At 41.9% G+C, this 18,616-nt stretch overlaps 1 protein-coding gene across 3 annotated transcripts in view; it reads left to right on the top strand.

Annotated features, from left to right (window-relative positions):
- Positions 1-786: 786 nt before the first annotated feature.
- Positions 787-18,616, top strand: part of PLEKHA1 (pleckstrin homology domain containing A1) — a 57,507-nt gene continuing 39,677 nt past the window's right edge. For 2 of the 3 annotated variants that reach the window (XM_010599217.3, XM_010599216.3), the window contains exons 1-4: positions 787-881; positions 11,681-11,841; positions 16,233-16,289; positions 18,570-18,615. In XM_010599217.3, coding sequence (XP_010597519.1) covers positions 11,701-11,841; positions 16,233-16,289; positions 18,570-18,615 — 244 coding nt within the window. In that variant the 5' untranslated portion in view covers positions 787-881; positions 11,681-11,700. The remainder of the gene's footprint in view (positions 882-11,680; positions 11,842-16,232; positions 16,290-18,569; position 18,616) is intronic. The other variant, XM_023559795.2, reaches the window with a different exon arrangement.

The following is an 18,616-nucleotide window of genomic DNA, read 5'->3' as shown; positions in this document are numbered from 1 at the left end:
ATTTTTGAGTGGCTGAAAGAATACGTATTTATGTTCCATCCTTCCTGAAAGAGTCTCCACTAACCCTTCTTTAAGTTTCTTTTCGTCTCCTGTATTACTAACATCCTTGAAGTAATTTTTTTTTTTTTTTTTAAGTAGGAAGTGGCGCTCCGGTTCTAGGGAGATGGGATCAGAAGGGACGAATTGGCGCGCCGCGCAGAGCTGTAAAGCGTTTTTCTCCAGGTTACACCGCAGCCTGTGCATTTGTTTCCTGGACCGATTATGGGAAAGCTTGCAAACAAACTATCCGCAAACTAACTAAGCCTATTTTTAAAGAGCCTTGTGCCTCGCAGCCCCAGGCGATGACATCAGAGAACTTGGCGTTCCATTCTGCAGCCAAGCCCGAAAACTACAGAACCCAGCATGCCCCGCGGCACAGCGACCCACAGCTCCGTGCGCGGCCCTCCCCGAGGCCCCGGAGGCCACCGCCCTGGAACCAGGAAGACGCCCTAGGCCCGGCCCGCCACGCCGCCGGGGCCGCGCGGGGCCTGCCGGGGTTTGTAGTCTCTGCGGGCTGGGAGTGCCCGCTCCGGAATCTCAGCCGCCGTCCGGTGGCCGAAGCGGCGTGGGCACGCGTGCGCAGTGCACCGGCGGCCGTCGTGGGCGCCGCTCCGGCCAGCTCGGTGGCTGTGGGAGCCGGGGCCGCTGCGGCGCGGGGCTCCGGGCCCGGGGCCACGAGAAAGTTTGCGCGAGGAGCAAGGCTGCGCTGGGGCGGAGTGGGCGGGGCCGGCGCGAGGCTGCGGCGGCGACGGCGGCGGCGGCGGCCGGGCTCCGGGAGCGCCGTGCCGGCTGAGGCGAGCGGGGAGGCGGCCGCGCGTCCACCGAGGGGCCGGCGGGCGCTGGTGAGCGAGGGTCGCGGGGGTCGCGGGGCCCGGCCCGTCCCGGCAGCGCCGTTCCCCGCCCGTCCGCTCCCGCGATGCACCTGGGCGAGGCCGCTGGGCCGGCTCACCTGCGCGCGGGCTTCGGGCGGCGGAGGGGGCGGCGTCCCGGCCCCGCGGATCATTTCATTGTTTCTCTGACCTCGGCCCTCGGCGCGGCCGGGCGGGCGAGGCAGCCGGGAGCCGCTCGTCTGGCTCTGCCGAAGTACGGTCGTGTCCGCCTGGCGCCGGGACAGTGCGCCTCCGGCCCGCTCGCGCCGGCCAGCTGTCCGGGCATTCCCGGCGACTCGGGTCGGGTGGCTCGGCGTCCAGGGCGGCTCTGAGCTGCCTTGGGCATCGTTTTCTGGCCTTTAGCGCGCTTTTCCTTTCGGACGCGCCGAATCAGGAGGCGACTCCGCCCTGCTCCATGGGATCAGGCAGCATTAGGGATGTCCCCTCGCACCTAAGCCGTGCAGGTGCCGGGGGTGGGGGGGAGGGGGGCGAGGGGCACGTGACTCATGCAGGTAAGACCAGGGAGGCGACCAGAAGGATCCCTGGTCGTTAGGCTTCCAGAGCAGCAGTGTCCTTTGGGGCAGTTCTCAGAGGTTTGTGGGTGGTGTCCGATGCTCCCCCTTGACCGTCCTGGAGGGAGCCGGAGAAGGGCGAGTGTGGTCACGATGAACGCGGTCCTGTTAGTTAGAGCGCCTGCTGCCTGTGGTCGGGTTCTCCTTCTGCTCTACCCCAAAGCAGCGCGTCCACCGTGGGCTGTGCGCATAAATCATGAAACCGGATTGTTCTGGGACCAAGTTCAGGGAAAGGTTTCAGGAAGAAATATCCAGGCAATTTCTGCCAGTTTTTGCCTTTGGTTTGCCTTCCAGCCCTATAAAGACTTGCTTCATTATTTTACAATTGATGGTTGTCTGTTCTAATAAGATTTTCTCTGCTGTAATGAAGTCGTGACCCATTGTGAATTCGTTTTCTAACTAGAAAATCTTATTTCCTGTGTGTTTAATGACTGAAACAAATAACATGCTCTGAGGTTTATACCGTTGTCCTTTATCTTAGAACTACTGATCACTTTCCCCAAAGTTCTCAGCTTGCACACTTTCTATGTTAGTTTAATGCCACTGGAACACGCTACAGCAAACTTTGCATGTTACATGATTCAGAGAGAAACTTCAAAAAATTATTTTTAAAACAATGTGTTTTCATTGCAATTTGAAGAACTTTAATTTCAGCAATAGTAAGATTTATTCTAGGGTACCTATTATTTTTCCTAATTTTTTTGTAGGAATTTTCATTTTGACACACTTGAGGCAGAAAGCATTCCCCTAAAAAGCCTGTTTAAACCTTCCTTATCTTGGCCAGATATTCCCAAGGGAAATTACATACATGAATATTTAAGTCTAGCAGAATTCGAGTTAATAGTTAATTTATTTTATAATGCTATACCCTTGCAGCGTGTCCTTTGACAGGTTTTTGTTGAAGGTATACTTTTATCAAGGTATGTGGCTTTGAATTTGTCCTTTGGGCTAAATGATGGATAACTTTTGTGACATTAAGAAGATGTGATTTATGAATATTGAAAGTGCTTCCTATTTCTCTTTATCTTGCTAATTAATTAATGTTTTTATTGTTGCCTTGGAGGGGGGCGTAGCAGATTGTATCTTTTTTTTCTTTCCAGTTTTAGCAATGTAACAAAATAGAAAAGAGAGGTGGTGTGTAAATTTGCTTTTGTCATAGACTAGGAGAGACAGTAAAACAGGATAAGTACACAATTGCTAGGAAACTCCCATGAGTTCATAAGCCGGAAGGACCTTTCTAAAAGTGTGGAAGGACATTAAGAATAGCATTGGGTCATTTTCTTTGGGAAATTGCTGTGGATAATAAACGCAAGAGCTGGTTGTGAACACTTTGGATGTGAGGGCATTGAAGACTCCTGGGACAATATCAGGGAAAGGCTGGGACATTTTACATCCTTGTGGGGGCTTTTCTCTGAAAACAGTTCGTGGACTTTTTTTTTTTTTTTCCCTTAAGGGGCTTTTTCACTTAAGCCTGAAAGTTCCTTGTAACCCTTATAGTCACACTGCAAATCCCAGTTATTTTGGCTGTATGATAATTTGTCCCCCAGAATAAAATTGCAAGAAGTAGTTTATTAGCATAATTTAAGTCAGATCTTGACATTGAAACATTGCTTGGTGTTAAATAAATAGTTATTCGTGTTCTTGTTCAAACAATTGTCATTTAAGAATGGGGAGGATAATTTTCTGAATAGAGTGTAGTAATTATTCAAATGTGGCAATAGTTACACTGTGCTTTTATTAGACAATTTCAGGTACTTCAACAGTAACTTGCCGTTTGATTTCAGCTGTGAGCAGAGGTAATCTGCAAACACTGCTTTTTCAGACGTGTGAGCGTTTTACTTTTGGTAATATTAAAATTTAACTTCAGAGTTCAAGGTGTTTCCCCTCCTCTCGGTTAGTGTAAGCACTGACACAGTAGGAACCAGATGTAAAAATTGAGCTCGAGGTCTTCTGACCAGTTGTAAATGCAGAGCATTTGTAAGTTCATTGGCGTGGTATGGAAATGGGTTCTTGGAGAAGAAAGGTTTGGTAGCTTTAGAAGCCTGTCTGTTATGCTTGGTTGAGAGCTCGGCTGCTAACCAAAAGGTCAGCAGTTCAAATCCACCAGCTGCTCCTTCGAAACTCTGTGAGACAGCTCTACTTTGTCCTATAGGGTTGCTATGAGTTGGCAACAGGTTTGGTTTTTGATTTTGGCCTATAATGCTTAATTATTTTTAGAAGCATAAAAACATGGAATATTTTTAATTAAAAATAAAACTGTTGATATCTGTTACAGCAATAGGAATCTTTTTATGAATAACATTAAACCATTTTAGCCCTAAGTAATGATTTTTCCCTATAGCTGCTGTGTGATAAAGAACGTGTGAGTTTATACCTCCTAGAAAATATTTAAGCAGACATATGTTTGCCATTTATTTTAGTAAGCCTTTTGATTAGTTGAGTTACTTTGATTCAAGATGATGCGGTTTTTTGGGGGGTTCTATTTTATATCATGAGCTTCTCTGAACTAAAACGTAAAAGAAACTCAGAGTCATTAGAATAGTGTTTTTTAATTTAAATAAGTTTTAGAGTAAAATATCTTCCTATGAGTTGGAATGGATTCAATGGCAGTGGGTTTGTTTGGGTTTTTTATACAGTAACCCTTACTGTACTTGTCAGTCTAATGCCTTTATTTTCCAGAAAGTTGTAGTTTCATCTCTTAAAGCTTCCTAACCTCTTACGGTTTAACCATTTAACTCCGGATTCAATGAAACCTTCTAGAAAGGACAATCATAGGCACTTAGAATTGGAAGTGACCTCAGAGGGCTTCTAGTCTAGCATCTCAGCCAGTACAGTAAATCCCCCGTGCGAATTTCTGTGTCAGGTGTCCCACCCATTGCTAAGAGCAGCACAGCCAGCAGGTTATTGACAGTCTGAGGGTGGCGAGACCAAACTTAAGATGGTTTCATCACTCAGCACCTTCACCTATGCTTTGTAGGATCTTCCTCTCTTCCCCTCCCCCGGCCCCATGACATCATGGGCAAATGATAGCTTTCTATCATTTACAGCTATTAAAAGCTGCGGTTGAATCTCTTCCAGTGTAGACCTTCAATCTCGTTTTCAGTGTAAAGCTCCTGCCCTCCCTGACCCCAGCATCAGCCACTCACTGCCTGATGCACCTAGTTGGGATGGGATTAGGTATGGTCCTGGGGTACCTCCTTCCCTTGCCTCTTCTGGGATCTGCCTGGACAGGGATTCGGCAGAAGAGAAATGGAAAGGGACAACTATTATGTGGTGCTATTTTAGCCCCCAACTGATTAACAGTGGCAAGCCATTGATGTCTACTGTAGTAGGTATCCAGACTGACCTTTTTGGTGGAGTCTTACAGGAAGGTTTTCCACTGCACATTTCTTAGATGTGAGATGTGCTGTGGCTAAACCCTTTCCAGCCTACATTCTCAGCCCCCTACCCATTCACTCTTGCCCTGCCAATACATTGACCCCTCTTGAGAGAGAAAGAAGAGGGGGAGAGAGAGAGAGTTTATGTGTGAGGTCTTTTCTCTCTGTCCCCCATCCTTGTTGCCGTCGAGTCAATTCCAACTCATAGTGACCTATAGAGTTTCCAAGGAGCACCTGGTGGATTCATACTGCCGACCTTTTGGTTAGCAGCCATAGCCCTTCACCACCACCCACCAGGGTTTCTTTCTATAGCCTGATTTTTTTTAATAATAACAAAGCAGCTCAGATCCAGCTGCCTTCTGCACTGGCCACTAAGCCCACTGGAAACTCACTTCCTTGTGATGCCAAAAGGTGGCATGCAGATTGCTTAACTTGGCCCCCTTCCTCTACCTTGCCAGTTATTATCATCTCTTTGTTGCCTGCTCAGGTAGGCACAGGGTCAGTCACTCAGTCCACTGCATAAGCAGACATCGAACTGGAAAATGAGATGCCAATCTCCCCTTCCTGTAGGCACTCCTGAGCTTGGTACAGGATTCTTCTGGAGGCCTTCACCTACTGTTTGGGGATGAACACCCGCTTCCTCTCCCTGTCTTCTCCCCGGGGACTTGGAAGACTTCGAATTCTTTCCCTGCCTACTGTCAACTGTTTATATAGAGTGAAGGGATGTTAAAGTGATGGTTAGGGTATCAGCACCCTGAGGTGTATCCAGGGTGAGGGAAGGGGAAGATGCCTGACTCCACAAATATTTAATCCTTGATATCTCTATATCTTCAGTTTTGTGTTTGTCAGCAATTCTGGGCCAACAAGACTTAACACTCAACATCTGATTAACACATAATAGTGAAGTCCTCGAGGTCTTGTGAGGTCTGACTATACAGAATTTAATTTCTTTGCTTTATATCCGTTTTCCTTCCTTCCTACCTTTCTCTCTCTTGCTGTCACTGTCTCTTCTCTCACACGCACGCACGCTCTCTCTCTCTCTCTCTCCTATTTTTGCCTGCTTGTTTTTTTGTTTTCTGATTTCCTGGTTCCTGACTGAGGATGTGTCAACTGTGAGTATATTAATTTATGACTGATTATAAGGTCTGAGCATAAATAAAGCTGAAGGATACATTTTTTTTTTTAATAATGTAATTTTACCCATTCTTGCCTCATACTAAACAAAAAAACCAAACCAAACCCGTTGCTGTCGAGTCAATTCTGACTCATAGCGACCCTATAGAGCAGAGTAGAACTGCCCCATAGAGTTTCCAAGGAGTGCCTGGTGGATTCAAACTGCCAGCCTTTTGGTTAGCAGCTGTAGCACTTAACCACCATGCCACCAGGGTTTCCTGCCTCATACTAGGTTTACTGAAAATAGGAATTCAAACATACAGTATTTGAACCTTTTTCCTTCTAGCATCTAAAAAGAAAAAAACCTCAATGATTTCTTGCTTGGTGAAGAAAAAGTAACTTTCAGTCTGAAACTTAACCATTTGATACAGTATTTATGAGTTACTTCATAATTCATCCATTCAGCAAATAGTCACTGAGTACCTTCTGTGTGCCAAGCACTGTTTTAGGCGCTGGAGACATAGTGAAGGACAGAGAAAAGCTTCCTGTTTCATGGAGCCTACATTTGGGTGTGGGGAAGTAAACAAGAAACAAGGTGAACAAGGAAAGGACAGATACCATTTGCTAGATAGTCATAAGTGCTAAAGAGAAGAATGAAGCAGGGAAGGGAGATAGGAAGTGACAGGACAGTTTAGGACTTGAAGTTTTAGTAGGCTTTGCTGAGAAAGTGCCATTGCTAGAGTGAAAGTCCACTGGGACGCCAGCTAGTGAGCAAGAGGGGAATGGAGAGAAATCAGGGCCCGCGGGACCATGGAAGGACTCTGGTTTTTACTTTGAGATGGGATGCCATTGAAGCCGTGGTTCTCAACTTTGGCCAAACGTTAGAACTCCTGGAGTTTCTAATTTAACTGGTCTGGGAGTCCAGCCTAGGCATCAAGATTTTCAGAAACTCCCAGGACATTCTAATGAGCAGCCAGGGTTGAGTCCACTGCACTGAAGAGTTTTGAGCAGTGTGTACATAGTATTGAAGAAGCCAGGCTCCCCTGGTTTGAATCCTGGCTCTGCCACTGCGTGGCCATGTGACCTTGGGCAAGTTATTTTTTAAAATCTTCTGTGCCTTAGTTTTCTCATCTGTAAAACAATGCTGTGATGATTAAATCAGTTAATTTTTAAATAAACCCATTGCCATGGAGCAGATTCCGAACCTTAGTGACCCTGTATATTTAAATACTTAGAACAGTGGTTGGCAAGTAGCAATACTGTGTAAGTGCTGGTTGAATAATAACTATGTGTTTTAATAGGATCGTTCTCACTGCTCTGTTGAGAATAGATCGAAGTGGGGCAAGGGCGGAACTTGGAGTGATTCAGGTGAGAGATGATGGTGGCTTGGACCAGAGTGGTTGCGGTGCAAATGGTGGAAGTGGTTGGCTTCTGGGTACTTTTTGAGATAGCCAGCAGGATTTGCTGATAAATTGGATGTGGAGTGAGATCACCAAGGGATTGAAGAGGTGCATGGACTGATCCCTGGGACCCTCCAACACTTAGAGCCTGAGGAATCGGCAAAGGAGACCCAGTGGCTGGAGAGGTAGGAGGAGAACTGAGAGAGCAGTGAAGCCAGGTGAAGAAAGTGCTCCAAGGAGAAAGACTGAGTATGGGGTGATATTTTGAGATTATAAAATATTCTGTTCCCTAACAACTTCACCCAGCGGTTTTAGTGTTCCTTGGTGATCCTTGCTTAAGTTAATGAATACACTGGGGTTGTAGAGTGGTGATTTATTATTCCTACCATGTTTTCGGAGGCCTGGTGGCACAGTGGTTAAGTGCTCATCTGCAAACCGAAAGGTTGGTGATTCAAACCCACCAGCTGGTTGACAGAAGAAAGATGTGGCAGTCTGCTTCAGTAAAGAGTACAGCCTGGGCAAGTCTATGAGGCAGCTCTGCTCAGTTCTGTAGGGTCACACTGTGAGTCGGAATTAACTTGTGTGTGTTTTTTTTAACCCATATTTTCAAAGATCATGATTTCATAGTATTCCTAATTCAGATTTAAAATTGCACAGAGATCCCCCCTTTTTTAATTTGTACCTCTTTTGTCTTACTGTCAAAATCTTGATTCCTAATAACAGAAAAAAAAGTTTTATTAACTTACTTTAAATGTAATCAGTAGCATCAATATGTTTATCCCATAATATACATGAAATCCTATCATTACATAAAATAGTTTCAGAATTACAACCCCGAGCAGGATTGCCAGGTCTTAGGGTAAATGCACATGTCATTTTATTAGCGCGAAGTTCACTCCCACAGGGTTGTACGATTTTGCATCTTTACTGGCAACATAAGATAGTTCCTAATTTCTTATAGCCTCCCCAGGATAGCGTGTTGTCAAGCTTTTACATTGTTACCAATCTGATAGGTGAGAAATGCCGTATACATTTCTGTGCAATAGAGTTGTTTTTCCCCCTATTATGGAGAATTGTGAATATCCATAAAAGCAGAGGGAATAGAATAGAATAACCCCATGTACCCGTCGTTTAGCACCAAGTGCTGTTAACCTAGGCCATGCCTGCCCTGTCCATTCTGTCCTCCCGAATTATTTTGAAGCAAATCCCAGATAACATTTTAGCTCTAAATACATCAGTAAATACCTCTAAATGATAAGGACTCCTTTTCATTGGAAACATAATCACAATGCCATTATCACGCCGAAAAAAATATGTGTATTTCCCTAATATCAAAAACACAGTGTTCAAATTTCTGATTTTCTTAAATATGTCAAATAGTTTTTTTTTTTAATAATATTTAAATGAGGCTACACATTGTGATTGGTTCATGTGCCCATTTAAGTCTTCATCTTTAGATTTCTCCTCCAGCTCCTTACCTCCGCTCACTTGAAATTTATATTTGAAGGAGCCATGTTGTTTGTCCTGAGAAATTTCTCAGAGTCTGGATTTTGCTAATTGCATTCCTGTGATACAATTTAACATGTTTGTCCTTTCTCTTATAGTTGTTGCTATGTTTGAGCCCATTGTTGGAGCCACTATGTCAGTCCATGTGATTGCGGGTCTTCCTTTTTTTGCTGACCCTCTGCTTTACCAAGCATGATCCTCTTCTCCAGGGACTAGTCCCTCCTGATAATATGTTCAAAGTACATGAGACAGAGTCTTGCCATCTTCTCATCTAAGGAGCATTCTGGCTGTGCTCCTTCCAAGATAGATTTGTTCATTCTCCTGGCAGTCCATGGTATATTCAGTGTTCTTCACTAACGCCTTAATTCAAAGGCATCAGTTCTTCAGTCTTTTTACCACCTGTTCTTCCATCAAGAAGCCCATAAAGTCAGTTCAAAATGTCTTCTAATTTAACTTCTATTTGTTCTTTGACCCACCCCCACCCCCCAAAAAAAAACCAAACCCATTGCCATTGAGTGGATTCCGACTTGTTGCGACCCTATGGGACAGAGTAGAACTGCCTTATGGAGTTTCTGAGGAGCACCTGTGGATTCAAACTGCCAACCTTTATGCCACCAGGGTTTCCCTTTGACCTTTAGATGATTTAAAAGTGTGTCTTAATTTCCAAATAGCTTTCAGGTGATAATTTTATCTATAGCATCAAAAACCATCAACAAAAATCCAGAAGAATATATTTATTCATAAAATTCCTTAAATGCTTCGTGTATTATATTAATATGGTATATACTTGAGGGTTTTTATTTTTATTTTTTTTAATATAGCTTAAAGCAACAATTTATTCTCTCTCCCTATTCTCCGGGTTGACTGGGCTCACTGGGTGCTTCTTTCTTGGGGTCTGTCATGTAGTTGCAGTGAGATGGCGGCTGAGGCTGGAGTCATCTGAAGGCTTGACTGAACTGGCTGTCCAACACAGCCTTTTCACTAACTCTGCTTGAATGGCAGACGGGCTGGCCACCTCTCTCTCCATGTGGCTTCTTTGTGTAACTGGCCGGGCTTTCACAGAACATGGCAGTCAGATTTCTTGTATGGCAGTTGGCTTCTTCCAGAGTGAACATTCCAAGACATCTGAGCCTTTTCAAGTAGTAGGTACTTTATCTGGTCTGTTTTTTCAAAATCAGAAGTCAGATAAGTGCATCAGGGCAGGTATTACAGATAGTGCTGTTAAAACATCCTGTAAGATGGTATTTTTTACCTGTAGTGCATGTTATATATATAAAAAAAAAAAGTGTACTCATTTTTCAGATTTTGGTTACATCTCAGGAATTTTTTAAAACTTTAGATAAATTCATTTAAAGAATTTTTTTTTTAATCTCCAAGTGCCAGATTGGTTACAACATGCACAAAAAACTTAGTGGGTAGCTTTGTTTAAAACTTTTTGACACGTTTCATCTCGTCTGTGCCTGCACACAGAATAGTGATATAAATACCCAGTGTACAGGATGTATGATAGTTGAATTTTCACTGTGAGTCAAACTTGTCTTGAACCTTTACATGAAGAATTGGTTACATAAATTCAGCCTGCCAAAAGATGTGGTGGCGCTGGCCATGGAAGTACCAGAATAGGAACATCTATGCAGCTGGGGAGTAAACGTCCGTCCGGCAGGAATCCCGTATGTATGGCTTCTAGAGAAACAGTGATTAGAAATGCGGCTTTTTACCACAGGTCATGGTTTTTAACTTTAATTAGTACTACAGAGGTTTCAGTACTTTAAAACCAGAATAAGCTCATGCCTTTTAAGTCTTTTAAATCTCTGACTTCTCTTTCTCTCCTGTAGTAATTTATTTGCTGAAGAAACTGGGTTGTTTATCCTGTTGTTGTCCACAGACTGGGTTTTGTTGACTGAATCCTTGTGGTACAGTTTAATGTGTTCCCCTGTGTTCTGTATTTCCTGTGAATTGGTAGTTGGGCATAGGGGATCTAGAGACTCAATCTAGACAGATTTAAAAAAGTTTTCTTTGATTGTATAACGACTTCATAGATGATGTTTGTGTCTTCGACGGAAGTTACATAATACCTGCTTAGCTCTTTTTGTAACGTTAGCTCATTTTATTTTGATTCATTGTAGTTGTAAAAATTCAAAGGGTTTTTGAGAGAGATGACGGTATAGTGTTTATGATACGAGCATTAGAGTCCAAGAATCTGGGTTCGAGTTTTGATTCATTACCTATTAGTTCTGTAACCTTGGAAAGTGCCTTCATCTCTAGGGTTGTATTTTTTATCTGTGAAATGGGGATGATGATGCTACTTCATAGGGTTGTTTTTAGGATTAAATGAGGCTGTGCATGGGACAAAACCTAGCACAGCCTGGCGTATACTAAGTGGTCAGTAAACGTTAACTATTGTTGTTATTTTGTGAACTTAAAAAATATTCTAAAAGAATCTGAAAGGTCCATTTTCTAGATTTATAAATGAGGAAATAAAAGTTTAGAGAGCTAAACTTTTGGCTCATGTTGGTTTTAGAAAAAAAGTTAAGTAAATTATTCAACAGAGGGGAGGCTCTGTCCCTTGCCCACATCAGTGTGAACTGTTGAATTTAGTCACAGCTCATAATAAGCTTAATTTTGAAAGCAACGTTTGCCCGTGCTTCAGATGGTTCTGTATATTCACACCTAGCAGCCCCCACCTAGTGGTGGAAAGTAGGCTCTTTATTGAACAAGCAGAGTCACAGCCCCTTCTGTGCGTGAAGCCCCCTGGGAAGCGCTCCTCTCACAGGAAGCTCACTGTTAATGTTTTCATGTTGCAGTGTGATGTTCAGGCTCAGAGATGCCGTATGTGGATCGTCAGAATCGCATCTGTGGCTTTCTAGACATTGAAGAAAATGAAAACAGTGGGAAGTTTCTTCGAAGGTACTTCATACTGGATACCAGAGAAGATAGTTTTGTATGGTACATGGATAATCCACAGGTTTGTGAAATCCGAAGTGTTAACCTTTTAAAAGCATGCAGAAGTTTTGTTTAGTAAAGTACTTGGTATGCTATACAGGCCTTAGGATTTGTCTTCCTTAAGAGTATATATTTGGTTTTTTGTCCACTGGCTATACACTCACTACTGTGCACCCCTCAGCCCCTACTATCTTGTTTGAAGTCAGAGAAAGGCCAGTAATAAAACAGGCATAAAAGTAAATTTAGCAGAACTAGTGAATGAAAGTATCAGGGAATCCTGATGGTCCAGACTGTCACACCAACTCTTAGGGAGAATGTTCAGACCAAAACCACATACACCCGCTCCTCATTATCCGACACTTCTCACTGATGACAGTAGGAAAACATCTACCGTCTGACTACTCTGCACATGAACGATGTACGTTTGGCGGTGACAACCGCTGAGATGTGAGGCGAGAGTAACGGTGGCTGTGGTGGTTTCAGGTTATTTGTCAACTTAGCAGGGCCATGATTCTCAGTGGATTGGCAATTATGTAATGTGTAGTCATCCTTCATTTTGTGATCTGATGTGGTCATCCTCCATTTTCACATAATGCCAGTTTTCACATAACAACCTCATCTTTGGAATCTAACCACGTCGATAAGTGAGGAGTGGACGTATAAAACCCAAAAAACCAAACTTGTTGCCGTAGAGTCAGTTCCGACTCATAGTGACCCTATGTTGAACTACCCCATAGGATTTCCGAGGAGCAGCTGGTGGAGTTGAACTGCTGACCTTTTGGTTAGCAGTTGAGCCCTTTAACCACTGCACCACCAGGGCCATATGTACATATATCCATCCTTTTTTTTCTTTTCTTTTTTAACAGAATTTGAGTTGGAAGGGACCTTGGTGTTAACTCAGCCTCCTCTTCCTTGCAAGAAACGCATCTACCCCTGATCTGCATTTTAGCTGTTGTGTGAACTACGCATTACTAAAATGTATTGATCATGTTCAGGGCAGGTTTAGTAATTTTTTCTGTGAGCCAAAATCTAGTTCCTTATATCTTCTACCCATTAATCGTAGCTTTGCCTCATTAATCTTGGTTCTCTATAAAGTAAGTTCAGCCCTTTTTCCACATGCAGCCTTTCAAAATTTTGAGGATAGTTAATATTTTAATTCAGCTTTTATTACTTGAATGCCAACTTTGTATGAGACTGCTTTTACTAGGAACTGTCTGCTCCTTATCTCTTCTTAAACAGCTTGTTGGCTCCCTGTTCTGCTTCCTTATCTCTGGGTATAGCCACCTTTCTGAGGTGGTAGTCACCTGGCCATGCCACTGTATGATTATTGCCTTTGTCGATTTGACCAATCAGTGGGAACAGCAGCAGGTCCGAGAAATCAAAAGCTCATGTGTATCGTTTTTTTATGCAAGTCAGAGTTCTCCCTTTCATGACCCGATATCTGTGGCGCAGTTCTCTCCCAAACTCCATTTCCCAAGGTAGAAGCTAACGTAGGCACCCTTGACCGCCTCTTGTTTCTATTTACTAGACTCTGGTTCCTGGTTCTGCTCACCCTTGGGGTGATAAGAATTTAAGCCATTCCATAATTCTGCTCATTTTCTCTCCCTGATTTGCCTCTGTCTTTATAAGGTCTGGTTGACTTATGTATGGTTTCTTCTGAATTTTACTTAACATGTTTTTCTGTCTTCATATATAAGATACAGAGTTTCTCTTCTTATCAGTTCTTCCAACTTACCAGACCTAACAGAAAATAAGTACAAAATAGAAAATGTTCGGTACCCAGAATGAAATACACTTGGCATTCAAAGGGAAGGGTGTGATTATAACTAGCGGAAGGAGTTGAAGTCTTCATGAAGGTGGTAGCATTTGAAATTGACTTAGAAGGATGGGTAGGATTTTGAGCAAGAGGTGAAGTAAGTATTCCAGTGCTCAAAGAGCAGCATGAGCAAAGACAGGAAGGCAAGAAGGCCTGGGGCATATTTGGAGAAGAGTTACTTCACTTTGGCAGGGGGGTACAGGTTAAGATTTACATTCAACTAGTTCTTTTTCACATGAATGGTTTTTTAGCCAGATCTCTGTGTCATAATTGGAGCCCTGGTGATGCAGTGGTTAAGCTTTTGGCTACTGATCAGAAGGTCAGCAGTTTGAATCCACCAGGTGCTCCTTGGGAGCCGTGAGGGGCAGTTCTACTCTGTGCTGTAGGATTGCTGTGAGTCCGCTGGTTTTGACAGCAGTGGGTTTTTATGGGATCCTTGGGGAGCCACTTCTTCCTCTGATCACTGCTTTCAGTTTCAGGCTTTCCAGGTTTTGCCTAGGTAGTTGGGTGAGTAATGGTGGAGAATTAAATAATTAAGTAGATATAATAGGAAATGACTTTGGAAAGACTGGAAAAACTATTTTGGCAAAATGAGCTTAGGATCTCGTAAGTTACAAATGGCTTATTTCCCTTTTTATATTAAATGTCATATTAGTTGATTATTAATTGTTCATTGTTAAATAACAAAATTTGAATCTCGAATTTTTCCAGTTGAACTTGGAACAGTCATGCTAGTCTGTAGAAACTAGATCTTTTGAACTTCCTTTATTTGCCAGCTGCCTACATTTCCCTCCACGGTGCCACTGTTTAATCTGTGACCTTCTGTGTCATGCTTTGGTTTCTCTTTCCTCTTCCCCACCCAAAGGCTTAGTGTTCTGCTCAGCTTGTTAATAGACTTATGGAAGACTTAAAAGAAAAAAAAAGAGCTCTAATAGAAAGTTAGCAGTATTGGGAAAAATCACTTTGATTGTGGTTAGGGGATCTTGTCTTGGAGACATTTTCACATTTCGTTTCCTTATCAGGAAAAGAACCTGAAATTAAAAAAAAAAAACCTAAACCTCTAAACAAAACATTATGCTTAAGAACACAACTAACCTTTTAAAGTTACACATTAAAAATTATATTACTTAATATTTATGATTTATATTTGGAAGATTGTACATAGTTTAAAGCAGAACATAATACAGTTTTATCATACATAGGAGTGAAAGTTTTTAAAGCCCTATTCCTGTGAGGAGTAGTCAGTTCATGTTTAGGAATCTTAACTCGTTGAAGTGTCTGGGCTTCCATAGCTAATACACAGCTGAGGAGGGATCTCCTAACCGTTCATCAGAAGCCCATAGGTCTTTTTTAATGTACATTATTATAAAGACAATTAAAAAGTTGATCCTGCTTAATCTCCATCTAAGGTAACTTTGAGAAAAAAGGTTGTACAGTTTTACTTTTGAAACCTGCTACTGGTCTTTTCATTTTTGTTCTTCATTACATTTTCCAAGGTTCTTTTATCTGGTTTTTCTACTTGCATCATTATATTGCCAGAATTATTAATTAAAGCAAAATTTTGATTACAGATCTGCTCAAAAGCCTTTTTCAGTGGTTTCAGATTCTCAATAGTGTAAACTTTTGCTAGTTTGTTTTTTACTTAGGTCCCCTGTGATTAGGTTTTCAGTTTAATTTCCAAAACTATCGTTTTCTATACAACCCTGTACGCACCCTTTCTCACAGCCCAACACGTTGGCTTTCTCCTCCCAGCACAGAGCTTCTGGGTCTGCTCATCTCCTGCCTTGGCTCACCTGTCTTCTCTGCCTGGAGTGTTTTCTCTCCCAGTCTTCATGTTCCAAAATTCTGCCCATCCTTCAAGGTCCAGCTTAAATGCCTTTCACCCGCAGAGGAACCTGTATCTTTTTTAGTAGCATCAACCAGAAATGATTCTCCCTCGTCTGAATTCTTTACCCTTAGCTTTTTTTTTTTTGGTGACCAAACCACATTCCAAACTTGCTAAGGGGGGAGGAAGAAAACCATTTTGTATAAAAGTGCCATTATATAATTCCCTGCCTATGATTTAAAATGTATGAATGATTTTTGGGGGGGAGGGGGAAGTATCAATGCAGATTAAATATGAAATAATAAATACTAAACCATTTAAATGGGGGAAATCCAATACATTTCTTTCAAGAGATATATATGATGAAATGCGGTTTTAATACGGCCAAATAATATGCATAGTTTTTTGAGATTTCTTACGATTGTGTCTATGTGTCTCTGGTGTTTTTTCCTGTTGCTTTCGGGAACAAACTCTGATACTGTTTATGGCTATTTAAAGTAATGAAAAAGAAAACTACCTTAGCTACAGTGGTAAAAAATAGCCTTTTAGCTGTAGAGTCCATTGAGGTGCAACAGAATAGGATTCAGTTTCTGTTATCCGAGTTGTCATCCTGATTGCAGACCTCGTAAATACTAGCACTGGAAAGTTGCTTTGTAAAGTGTATTATTACAAAATCTAATTTCTTAACTTCTCTTTGTATGTATGGAACATTGTAATATAAAATAAATTCATAATGCTGCATATTAACTACACATTACTAATTTGTTTCTAGAACCTACCTTCTGGATCATCACGTGTTGGAGCCATTAAACTTACCTACATTTCAAAGGTAGTCTTTATACTTGGTCTTATATTCGTGCGTGAATTAAAACCCCTCAGGGTGCGAGTGTGAATAGAAGGAGCAGCTTCCTTTGTGTACCTGTCCACCAGTGATGACACTTAGGTTTGTATCGTGTTGACAGCAGTACCTGATTGATTATTTTCAGGAAGTTCTTTAAGCTGATGAAGTTAGGAGGAATATGAAGTTAATTCGCAGGATGTGGCAAATGCAAAAGGCAACATTAACTTTTGTGACCAGGTGCACGAACACAAGAAAAAAATCAGCTACCAATTAGGCTCTGTCTTGGGAAAGTCTGGAGAAGATTTTTCTAAGTCTGTATTATATTTATTTAAACTGTTTCTAGGGTTTAGATCCTATTACCTTTGACATTTTGTTTCCCTTTTTTATCTGGAGAAACTGAGGACCATCTTCATATTGAAAAGGATGGTTTTTCTCTCTTTTCATTTTGTCTTTGCTAATTTTTGTTTTCTTGTTTGTTTGTTTTTCTGGCATTTTTGCAATGCTGTTTTTCTTTTCAAAAACTTAGATTTGATATTGATCAGGTAGCTTTTTTCCCATTTTTATTATTTTGGGAACTGAGACAGATACGCTGAGGAGCTAGTCCTGTGGGGTTGTGTTTTATATAAAAACAATAGAAGTTTGTTGATGGCTTAAAATGTAAGATGTGAAAAATAGCAACACAATAAGATTAAATAATATGCATGTGCATAGTGTCGTGCATAAATTAGGATTTGTATGTATTGGGAGAAATCTTAAACGTTGATAGACCACTTCAACAGAAGACCAATTTATAGATGTGCCTCTGTTTATAAGACAGATATTTTTATAAATAAAATTTATCGGTATCTCAGTAGAGCTATTGATTCTCCCTGGTCAAAAGAAAAAAAAAATCAGCCCTCAGACAACAGAGATTACATAATTAAAGGGAAACACATTTTCTGTTAAAGCCGTATTGTGTAAATTTACAAAAGACAAGTACTGTTTAAATATACCTGAATTGTTCCCATAAATCCAGACAGTTAAAAATGCTTCCAAGTAGCGTGCAGCTTTCACTCTATAGGGACTGCTATTAGGAACCATAGGATTCCATGGTGAGATAAGTTTTAGACCCCCAATTTACTTGATTATATTACTGGTGTATGTATATTGTTAAGCACATATACTGGCAAGTGTTTCTGACTCAATGAAGTGATGCGAAAAGGTCCATTTTAATGGGATAGGTGGTGAGGGAGAGATTGCCCATCTGCCTATAGCAGCTGCCTGTTGCGTGGTCTTTAAAATGGGAGCTCTTTCATGAAGAATTAGCCGAGTAAAGCAGGCAGGTTTACAGGCCACTGCTTTCCCTCCTCTATTGCTCCCCTTTTAAGATGCAGCCTCTTCTCTGTGAAGGTCCGTTCATTTCTCTTTCTGTCCTGCAGTTGTCTGAAGTTTGAGTGGTTGTACAGTTTGTACTCTACTCTAGACATGCCACTTTTTTTCCAGAGTTTATTCCTGGAACAAACTTCATTGTGACTCAGACCTGTGAATTTGTCGTTAGGAACAGTCAGGAACCCCAGACTTAGAATCCCTTCTCAAGGTACAAAACGGGTGCTACAATTAGGAATTTTATCACTAGGCAGCAGCAGGGCAGCGGTCATGAGTGGGCTTCCAAGAGAGCTAGCTCGCTTAAAGGAGTGAGTAGCAGCAAACAGGGATGGCAAGGTGCTTCACCTTCCAGAATGAAGCATGCACTGCGTTTAAGGAAGTGACCCCATCATCCTGGGTATTCCGTTACAAGAGGGAATTGAGTGCCATGTGATTTCCTCAAAGCAGATGAGTGTCTTTTAGATTTGGGGGCTTTAAATACATGATCTCCCTGTCTCCCACCACCAGTTTTATAGCTCGCAATTAATTTAGAAATACGCAACTTGGGAAGAATTTGCAGTGTCTGTGTTTATTGAGGACATTTATGTTAAACATAAAATCTTCGTATGTGTGACATAAAGCCTAATGGTATGCTCTCAATTTCTTCTTATTTGAAGAAAAATCAAGTTTGTGTAGAGAAGATGTGGAGATATCATTTGATTTAAACATCTTACCATTGGCACTTGGATCCTGTATTTAATTCATAGCCCTTTTTCAGTTGCCTTTAAAGTTTAACTTTAGATGTATGTGCTATCTGTGAATGATTGTTGGGAAATCATACATGTGGAAGCTTAGCTGATACTGAAGGTCTGTTGTAGTTCGCATATGAATAAGGAAGTGACTCATCCCTCTTGTTCCTGTCAGGTTAGCGATGCAACTAAGCTAAGGCCAAAGGCAGAGTTTTGTTTTGG

This window comes from Loxodonta africana, chromosome 16, assembly GCF_030014295.1.
Source record: "Loxodonta africana isolate mLoxAfr1 chromosome 16, mLoxAfr1.hap2, whole genome shotgun sequence".
In the NCBI taxonomy this organism is placed as follows: domain Eukaryota; kingdom Metazoa; phylum Chordata; class Mammalia; order Proboscidea; family Elephantidae; genus Loxodonta; species Loxodonta africana.
This window is presented reverse-complemented; position numbering and strand designations above follow the sequence as displayed.